This window comes from Cnephaeus nilssonii, assembly GCF_951640355.1.
Source record: "Cnephaeus nilssonii genome assembly, chromosome: 14".
NCBI lineage: Eukaryota > Metazoa > Chordata > Mammalia > Chiroptera > Vespertilionidae > Cnephaeus > Cnephaeus nilssonii.
In genome coordinates this window covers 15,884,688-15,893,982 of record NC_137085.1, presented here as the reverse complement: position 1 = coordinate 15,893,982, position 9,295 = coordinate 15,884,688, and the positions used below count along the sequence as shown (strand labels likewise).

The window sequence follows — 9,295 nt, the reverse complement described above, 5'->3', positions numbered from 1 at the left end:
GCTGACTGTACTTACACACCAAAATAAAGCCCTCCCCTGGATTGGCTTTAAAAACACCTGACAGCCCAAAAGAATTGAAAGCAGGGACCTGGAAAGGTACTTGTGCGCCCGTGTTTATAGCAGCATTAGTCACAATAGCCAACAGGTGGAAACAAGCCAACTATCCTTTGACGATGGACGGAGACAATGTGGTGGAATAGATACAACGGACATTATTCAACCTTAAAACGGGAAGAAGTTGTGAGACATGCTACAGCATGGATGGACTGTGAAGGCATTATGCTGGGTGAAATAAGCTGGTCACAGAAGGACAAACACTGTATGATTCCACTTAAATGAGGTACCTACAGGGGTCAAATTCATAGACAGAAAGCAGGGCAGCGGTTGCCAGGAGCTGGGGGATGGAGAATGAGGAGTTAGGGTTTAATGGGTATAGGGTTTCAATTTAAGAAGAAAAAGTTCTGGAACTGGATGTTGGTGATGGCTGTTGCTCAGCGATGTGAATGTACTTAATGCTATTGAACTGTACACCTAAAAATGGTTCAAATGATAACTTTTTTTGTTGTTTATTTTACCACAAAACCCGACATAGTAGGAAAAGTAGTGGTGAATGTCCTCAAGATTCCCTACAGATTTAGAGGGAATCTGTAGGGCTTCTCCCTGGCTTCCGCATCTCATAGGGAGCTCTCCGACCCCAGGAAAGGGGGCTCCCCTTCTCTGGATGGGGGCTCTCCCAGGCGCAGCAGGTGTTTCTTCACACGGTAAGCTGCTCCCTCAGGGCCTGGACTTGTCACGTCCATCATCGGGCTGATGGTGCAGTTCCTCACAATGGGAGAGGCTATGCCTCCTCCTGCAGACTGGCAGTTGTCCCAGGGCGTGGGTGGGGGGTGGGGCCTCTTGTTGGGGAGCTTTGTCTCTGCTCCCCAGGCCCAGGCCCAGGAGCCGCACGGGTGCCCGACACTTTTCTACCCTGCATGTCACCTCCAGCCGCTCTGAGCTCGGCGCCCTGGGCGGGCAGGCGGGCGCGCGCCGCTCCGCCCTTTCCCTGCCCCCCGCTCCCCCATTCCCGCTTTGCCCTCTTCCAAGATGGCCGCTGCCGCCTCTGTGACCGGCCTGGTCACGTGGTACCGCCGCCTGTGAGGTCGAAGAGGCCGGGACGGCGGCGATTGTCCCTCCCCACGCGCCGTCCACAGGCGTCGACTGCCCCTGTCAACCGGAGCCTGAGCGATCATGGCAACGGGCTCGGGCGGGGAGAGCGTGGCAGCGGTGGCGGCGGCGGCGGCGTCAGTTTGGTCGCGGCCCGGGGCGGCAGAGCGGCGGCGGCGGCGGTGGCAGTGGCGCTGGCACCGGCCCTGAGCGCCATGCAGCCGGGCGGCTCCGAGAGGGAGCTGGCGGCCGGGTGGGAGGCGGCGGCGGCGGGGCCAGTCCGCGTGGACCCTGGCGCGTCCGGGGAGCCGGAGCGCAAGGCGAGGGAGGAGCGGGCCTCGGCCGGGGCCCCGGCGCAGCCCCGGGCGGCCGAGGAGGGCGACGCCCGTCTCCTCCGGCGGTCGCCGTCCACGCCGCCCGGGTGCAGGCCGAAGCCGGCGCCCGCGCGGGGCCTCGGGCCGCTCGGGCCGCTCGGGAAGCCCCGGAGCAAGGGCCGAAGCGGCAGGCGGAGCCCGGGCCGCCGGTCGGACGGGTACTACTCCCTGCGGCCAGTCACCGTGGACAGCTCCAAGGCCAGGACCTCGCTGGACGCTCTGAAGATCAGCATCCGTCAGCTCCAGTGGAAGGAGGTGAGGCGGCCGCGCGCGTGGGCCGGGGGCGGGGGTGGGCGGGACGAGCCCGCGGGAGCCGGCGGCCCGGGCCGGGGGCGGGCGCCGCTCTCGAGTCCCTCCCAGAGGCTGTCAGCCCCCAGGCCCGTTAGCCGCCCCTGCCTCTGGCTCCCCTGCAGCGCTCAGCTCCTGTCCCCCCACTTTGTAGATATGTGTTTGTATGTCTGGCTCCTCCACTAGCTTGTGAGTCCCGGAGACCTGGGACCCTCTCTCTTCCGCTTTTTCATTCAAGTTGTATTTGTGTGGCCCTTACTGTGTGACTTTTGCGCAGTGGAACAGTTTGTACTTTGTAGGCAGACAGACCCGGGTTCTCACCCTACCCCGCTGCTTAGCCATGTGACCTTGAGCAAGTTGCTTTGCCTTTTAAGCCTATTTCGTCCTCTGTAAAGTGAGGCTAATAATAACTATCTCACAGTTTTGTAGGTATTAGAATATTGTAGCATAGCACAAGTGTGCAATAAATACCATACTCTCTCTCTTCCTCCATCACCATTATGACCATCCCCACCACCACCGCCGCCATTCTCCTCATCCTCCTCAGTGTAGGCACTGTATTTTATGTTCCAGGGCTTGGCATGCAGCAGGTTTCAGTCAGTGGTAGATGAAAGGGTGAATGAAGGAATGGGTTATTTGTTCCTGAACCCATTTTTGACCCCGTGGAGGCTGGGATGAAGCACCAATGACATCCAGACATGTCTGTTGCAGTTGGCTTAGTGGATAAAGTCAGTTGACTTTATTTGCAGCTCCTAAGACTATTTAACTTGCTTTCATGTGTGTGAGGACTGTGATTTAGGGTAGTCGAGTCTGGAGACTTAGGCCCACATGGCCTGCTGATGGGACAGGATCTGCCACAGGCAGCTTGAGGACTCGGGGACTTAGCCCTGAGCCGTGGCTGTGGTGGATGTCCAGGAACAGTTATGAAGTTGGAACATGCATAGAGACGGCCACAGAACGGATTGATGAGGTCACAGGTCTGATGTCCCAGCAGGAAGGAGTCATGTAATGTGGAGGGAAGTTAAGAATCAGGCAGGGCAGACTTCCAGGTAAGTAGATGTTAGCCATTGGGGAATAACTCCAGGTGTCAGGGTCCTCAGCCTTGGGGCTTGGGATTGAGGGGAGGAGTTTCAAGCCTAGGACACCTGGAGAAAGTGAGGGAGGACTCCCGGATCTGGACAGGGTCCCAGATTCACCCCAGAGATCTGAGGACCAGAACAAGATAAAATTAGAGAACTCATCAGTGCCAGAGTCCTGATGGAGAGAGAATCCAGGGACTGAAACCAGGCCACAGTGCCAGGCAAGCTGATTGGCCCAAGCAGGGCCTGTGCGTAGCTTAGCCCCGTGGGAGAGAGATGTGTAGCTGGCTAGATCTTGAGAGCCAGAGCCAGATGGACTCAGAAATCAGCAGGCATACATGCCAGCCCAGGTTTGTTCTCTCATTCCATAAGTGTTCACGGTGGATGCTGGGCCCTGAAGATCAAAGATGCTTAAGATGTAAGATACTCTTGCCCTCAGAGATCTTAAAGTTCAGCAAGGGATAAAACACAATGAAGAAACCACTGCAGCAATCACAGGGTCTTCGCTTCTGCTTCCTGAAACCCTCTTTTCCCAATTAGGTGTATGTCTGACTCTGTCACTTCAGATCTCTGATCAAATGCCACTTCCTCAGACAGGCCTTGCGTGCTGATCCCTCTTTATTCATTTATTTTCCATAGCACTAAACTCTACCTGACACTGTATTATGTATTGTTTGTTTATTGTCTGTTTCCCTCATTAGAATGTAAGCTCCATGAGGGCAGGTGTTTTATTTTATTTACCTCAGCTGCTTGGCACATAGAAGGTGCTCAATAAAACTTTATTGAATGAATGAATATGTCATGTGGTAAGTGTTTCTCTCTCTCTATGTAAAGTTGTATGTGTTGTGGGAGGTGGAGGAGGGCCACTCAGGGAGGGCTTCCTGGAGGAGAGAGATGGGAGCTGAGTGCTGAAAAGGAGTAGGCGTTATTTAAGGACTGTCGACTCCAATCCCTGGTAGAGGGAGTATTTGGGCAAAGCAGAGGTGTTTTGGGGTTCAGTATGGCTGGATATTGAGTGGGTGGCACAGTAGTGAGAGATGAGGTTGGAGAAATGGCAGGGATCAGATAGTGTGCCACACTGTGGGATTTGGTCTTTTTTTGGAAGGCTATGTGAGTCACTACAGAATTTTACGTTTCTTCCATGAATTGGCTGTGATGTCTTGGCAATTGCATTAAATGTTTTAGGCCTCAGTTTGCCTATCAGTTGGATGGAGGGGGTTGAACTGGTTCAGTGGTTCCTAGTCTCTCTACTGCTCCAACCACATAATGGTGGTGTTATTCTACCTGAGACCCTTACACTGGTGAAGCCAGTGGGGTGGGCAGTTTCCAGGGCACTACTGGTAACCGCCCTGTTTCCCCCAGTGTGAGTAGGGATGCTCATTCTAGTATATTTTATACCATAATTCACTCACAGTAAGATTTTACTATTAGATATATGATTATTTACTTAATGCCATTGTCTCCTATTAGTCAGTGAGATTCTGAGGACGGGTGGTGTCTGACTCATGTCCCTAGTGCCCAGCACATTGAGGGTGTTCAATGAATACTCACCAAATGATTGAATGAAATACTTGCAAAGGAGCCCATATCTCATCTGAACCTAGAATGTGGAGTTTGAAAAGTGCCAGACTAGGTAAGCTTTAAAGTTTCTCCCAGCTTTAAACCCGGATTATGGCATTCTTACTCCCGGCTACAAAGTTGACTTCATGACAAGTAACCTGTATGTAAACCAGGTCCTAACGAAGTGCCAGCACAGGAACTCTCCAGGCCTCGGTGTCCCATCTGTTACAGGGCGATGTTGGACAAGATCATCTCTAACGCTCAGCACTGACTTTCTAGCAGCAGGAACATCTACTGGGGGCTGCCATGCAAGGAATTGAGCCAGTGTCCCTTGCATGACATACTGTGCTACTGCTGCAGGATTTGAGGGTGCCCAGCTGGCCGGCTTTGGCAGGTGGTGGGTGGGTAGCCCAGGCAAGAAATAAGGTCATAAATACCAACCAGGGTGAAAGTTCTGTCTCCTCTTTTGAGTGCATAGTGAGGGGCTACATGACACAGTCCCCTTAGCAGGGTAGCACCCAGTCAGCATGTGAATTCCCACATTTGCTCTGCTACAGGGCACAATCTCTCCCTCCTTTACTTTTCTTCATTCCACGTTCATTTAACAACAACTATAACAAACCCTTATATAGCTCTTACCCTGTCGGACACTTTTCTGAGCGTTTTACATGCATATAATGATTTCATTCTCCCAACACCCCAATATAGTAAATGCCTGATTGTCTCCCTCTTACAGAGGAGGAAGTTGAAGTGCACAGAGGTTAACTTATCTAAGGCCACACAGCTGGTAAGTGGCAGAGCCAGCATTTGAAACAGGTATTTCATTTGAAGTCAGCTGTCAGTTCTGTCTTTCCCCCCTGCTCCCTCTGGCTCTCTGTCTGCAGACCTGGCTTAGGGGTTGCAGATACAGATGTGACTGGGATTCGTTCCTTGCCCTCCAGCAGTGCCCAGTGCAATCTAGTCCAGGGACAGACATACCCCAGACTGTTACAATCTAGTCTGGGAGTTGAGTGGGTAAAGGGCATTTCATACAGAGCAGGAACAAAAGCAAGGAGTACAGATCAGGTTTTATATGTAGGATGGGATGCTGGCAGCTTAGGGGGCATGTGGGAGCGTGGAGAGGGAGGGAGAAGGAGCCGGATCACAGAGGACACTGAAAGGCTGTACCAAGAAGCTCGCGCTTCTGCCTGGATGTGATCACAGGTTCTTGCCACATGCAGCCTGGGCTTCCCTTACCCACTCTCAGTCCCAAGTGAACCACGCCAACTGATGATTCCGTTTTAGCCATGTTCACTCTGGTCAGGTCTAATTCAACTGTGCCCATAACCTTAAAATTTGTTTGAAAGGAAAAATCGCATATGTTAGCTCTGTGATCTTGGAGATAAGATGTAAGTTTATTGTAGAATAGGAAAATCATGTTTACAGGGTCACCACTGAAGTTACAACATGAAAGAGAGGGATGGTTTCTGGCTCATGGTAGATGATCAAGAAATATTTACAAAATTGTATGGTCCACTTCCAATCATGTGAGCCTCTCTCTTCATCTCCTGTATATTCTTTTGTGGTTTTGACACACTCATTAAAGAAAACCTTAGGGAGAAGGCGCCTCAGAGAATAGATGCCATTGTCTTTGTGAGCTGCCCTCCCTGGAGATGTAGGTTGTGTATATGCGCACAGTGGTGCCATGGACACCGGCTAATGTGGATGAGAGATTTGATAGAGGGACCTTTGTTGTAAAGGTATAGAGGCCCGATGCACAAGCCCTGTCCCGAGATCTACGTATTGCCGTGTGAGCTCTTTGTTTCAGAGACTCCAAACCATGAGGACAGTGACCATGTTTCTCTCTGACACCTCTCCTTCTGCATCACATCACCTCGTGCCTTGCTGCCTCAGCTGCTGTTTGTGTACACATTTGCTTCCCTGAGTGTGTTTGAACAATTGTCTAGTAATTTTTATAAATGCCTCTTAAACCCTTAGCAGGCATTTCTGATGGTGCCTTCTCTTCTCTCATCTGCTTCTGTGTCATCTGAATAAAGCCTTCTCATCCTTAATGGAGCTGGGAGAAGAGGGCGGTCCCCCCCTCCCCACCCCCCACCCATGCCATCATCCCCAGGTGTAGTGTTACTTTTCTAGGAATTCCTTCAGTCCTCTGCCTAGGACTCTTATGAAGGCCAGCTTCCATATTTGCTCTTTATGCTGGTAGGGAGATTTTATTTCTCTTTGTGTTGGAACTATGAATTGTTGGAATTTAAGAAAGCAACATTGGAAAACTTTCTGGATGTCTGAGGTTATTTACAAATTCCTTTGTTCAATTTTCCAAAACAATATGTGCTTATAAAAACATATACAGTTCACAAGTATATAAAATAAAAATCAAAAATCCCTACTCCCCACTCTCTATTCCCCTCCCTTCTTCCCCACCATTTCTTCCTGGAGGCAACACCAGGATTACAGTTTGGTATGTTTCTTTTCAGATTTTTTTCTAATTCCTGTATGTATCAGCATAACTAAATTGGGCTATGGTAACAAGCAACCACGAAATATTAGTGGCTTCACCACAAAAGTTTATTGCTTGCTCACACTTAAGGGTTCAGTGTGGGTTGAGGGTGGTGGTGGGAGATGGGGTTCTCATCCATCTTGGTTATTCAGAGACCCACGCTTCCAGCACATCACAATAAGTCACTGAGGGAAGGGAACATGGGAAATTGTGGCTTTTAAGACTTCTATCCAGAAGTGACTGCTCACATCTTATTCATCAAAGCATGGCTAACTTCAGGGGGGCTGTGCTGTGCTGTCCTCCCCTGAGGGGGTAAGAGGAGAATCTGAATATCGTGCCAGGGACTACTCTGTAGCTATACTAAAACCCATTGAACTGTACACTTTCAATAAGTGAATTGTCTGGTATGTGAAGTATCCTATATAATAAAACCCTAATATGCAAATCGACCGAACGGTGGAACAACCGGTTACTATGATGCACACTGACCACCAGGGGGCAGACGCTCAACGCAGGAGCTGCCCCCTGGTGGTCAGTGCACTCCCACAGGGAGAGCACCACTCAGCCAGAAGCTGGGCACGGCTGGTGAGCGCAGCGGCGGTGGTGGCAGCCTCTCCTGCCTCTGTGGCAGCACTAAGGACCCCTCGGGGGATGTCCACCTCCCAGCTTAGGCCCACTCCCTGTGGCAGGCGGACAACCCTTGAGGGGGTCCTGGACTGAGGGACCCCCCCCAGTGCACGAATGTTGTGCACTGGGCCTCTAGTATTTCAATAAAGCTGTTGAAAAAATGCTACATGCTTACCCAGTTCTCATCATTGAAGAATTCTTGTCTTCTAGGTTGTAATTGCAAATATGCTTAGAAATTCAAATTAGTCCAGTGCACCCTGTTAATTCTGCATTGCACTATTGCCTGTTATTGGTACACTAGAGGCCCAATGCATGAAATTTGTGCAAGAGTAGGCCTTCCTTCCCCTGGCTGCCGGCACCAGCTTCCCTCTAGCACCCAGGACCCAGGCTGGCTTCCCTCTGGCCACCCACAGGCACCCGGGACCCAGGCTGGCTTCCCCTGTCCGCCCGGCTTTGTCAGGAAGGATGTCTTAAATTATGTCTGGTCTAATTAGCATATTACTCTTTTATTATTATAGACTGTAGGCCCGATGCACAAAGATTCGTGCAAGAATGGGTCTTCCTTCCCCTGGCTGCTGGCACCGCCTTTGCTCCAGCCCAGAGCCGCCTTTCCGCCTTCCCACTTCCCATGCTGCCCAGAGGCCTGGAGTGGCTGGGGAGGTGTGGAACGCCTGTGTCATCGCCATGGCAAATCAACCTGCCATCTTTGTTGGGTTAATTTGCATACTCACTCCTGATTGGCTGGTGGGTGTCATGAAGGTACTTCCAATTTGCATCTTTCTCTTTTATCAGTGTAGATGGGCTCCTTGGTTACCTGTGTCTAATGGAATCTTGTCCTGGTGGCGTAAAGTAGTGGCAGCTGTAACAGTTATTTGTTTTGTTTTTGTGGGGGTTAACTTGAATATTTGCCTAAAGAATAAAGTTTATGCTTCTTATGAGGGCTCCATATAATTCTTTCTACCACCTGAGATGCAGTATAGCATGGTGGATAAAAGCTTGGGATTTGTAGCCAATTTAACATTAGGCCAATTTTATTGTGAGCCTCAGTTTCTTTACCTATATAACTAGAGGCCCAGTACATGGATTCATGCACCGGTGGGGTCCCTCGGCCTGGCCTGTACCTTTCACAATCTGGGACCCTTTGGGGGATGTCAGACTGCTGGTTTCGGCCTGATCCCCACAGGCCAGGCCGAGGGACTCCACCAGTGCATGAATCCGTGCACTGGGCCTCTAGTATGCATATAAGATCTTTGGTTAATTTCTTCTCGCCTTCCCCCTTCCCCACTTCCCTCTGAGATTCATCAGTCTGCTCCATGTTTCCATGCCTGTGCATTGAGCATCTGTCCCCTGGGGGTCAGTGCCCATCATAGCTACTGGTCAAATGGTTGGACAGTCACTTAGGCTTTTATATATATAGATGGACATCATATACCAGTAATCAGACCTCATGGAGTTGTTTGTTGCCAGCCTAAAAAGATATAATCATGTCAAGTCCTGGTACATAAAGACTCGATTGAATTTTTTTTATTAGCATCTGGCCCTAAGCTTCTTTAGACTTTCTTCATATATTCCAGGCAGCAAACTCATCCTATCTTTGGCATTGCAGAGTTCAAGCCAGAAATAGAGAGCCAGCTGTTTGTAATCTTTGGGTTTGGGCCGGGTTTACTTTCCATGACAACATAGCTTTCTTTAGCCTGTGCACTTGTTCCTTTCTTAAGGAATCT

At 50.5% G+C, this 9,295-nt stretch overlaps 1 protein-coding gene across 1 annotated transcript in view; it reads left to right on the top strand.

Annotated features, from left to right (window-relative positions):
• Window positions 1-436: 436 nt before the first annotated feature.
• TTLL11 (tubulin tyrosine ligase like 11) overlaps window positions 437-9,295 on the top strand; it is a 193,253-nt gene continuing 184,394 nt past the window's right edge. Inside the window, 2 exon segments of the mRNA XM_079789791.1 lie at window positions 437-1,123; window positions 1,126-1,775. Of these exon segments, the coding sequence (XP_079645917.1) occupies window positions 1,087-1,123; window positions 1,126-1,775 (687 nt within the window). The 5' untranslated portion in view covers window positions 437-1,086.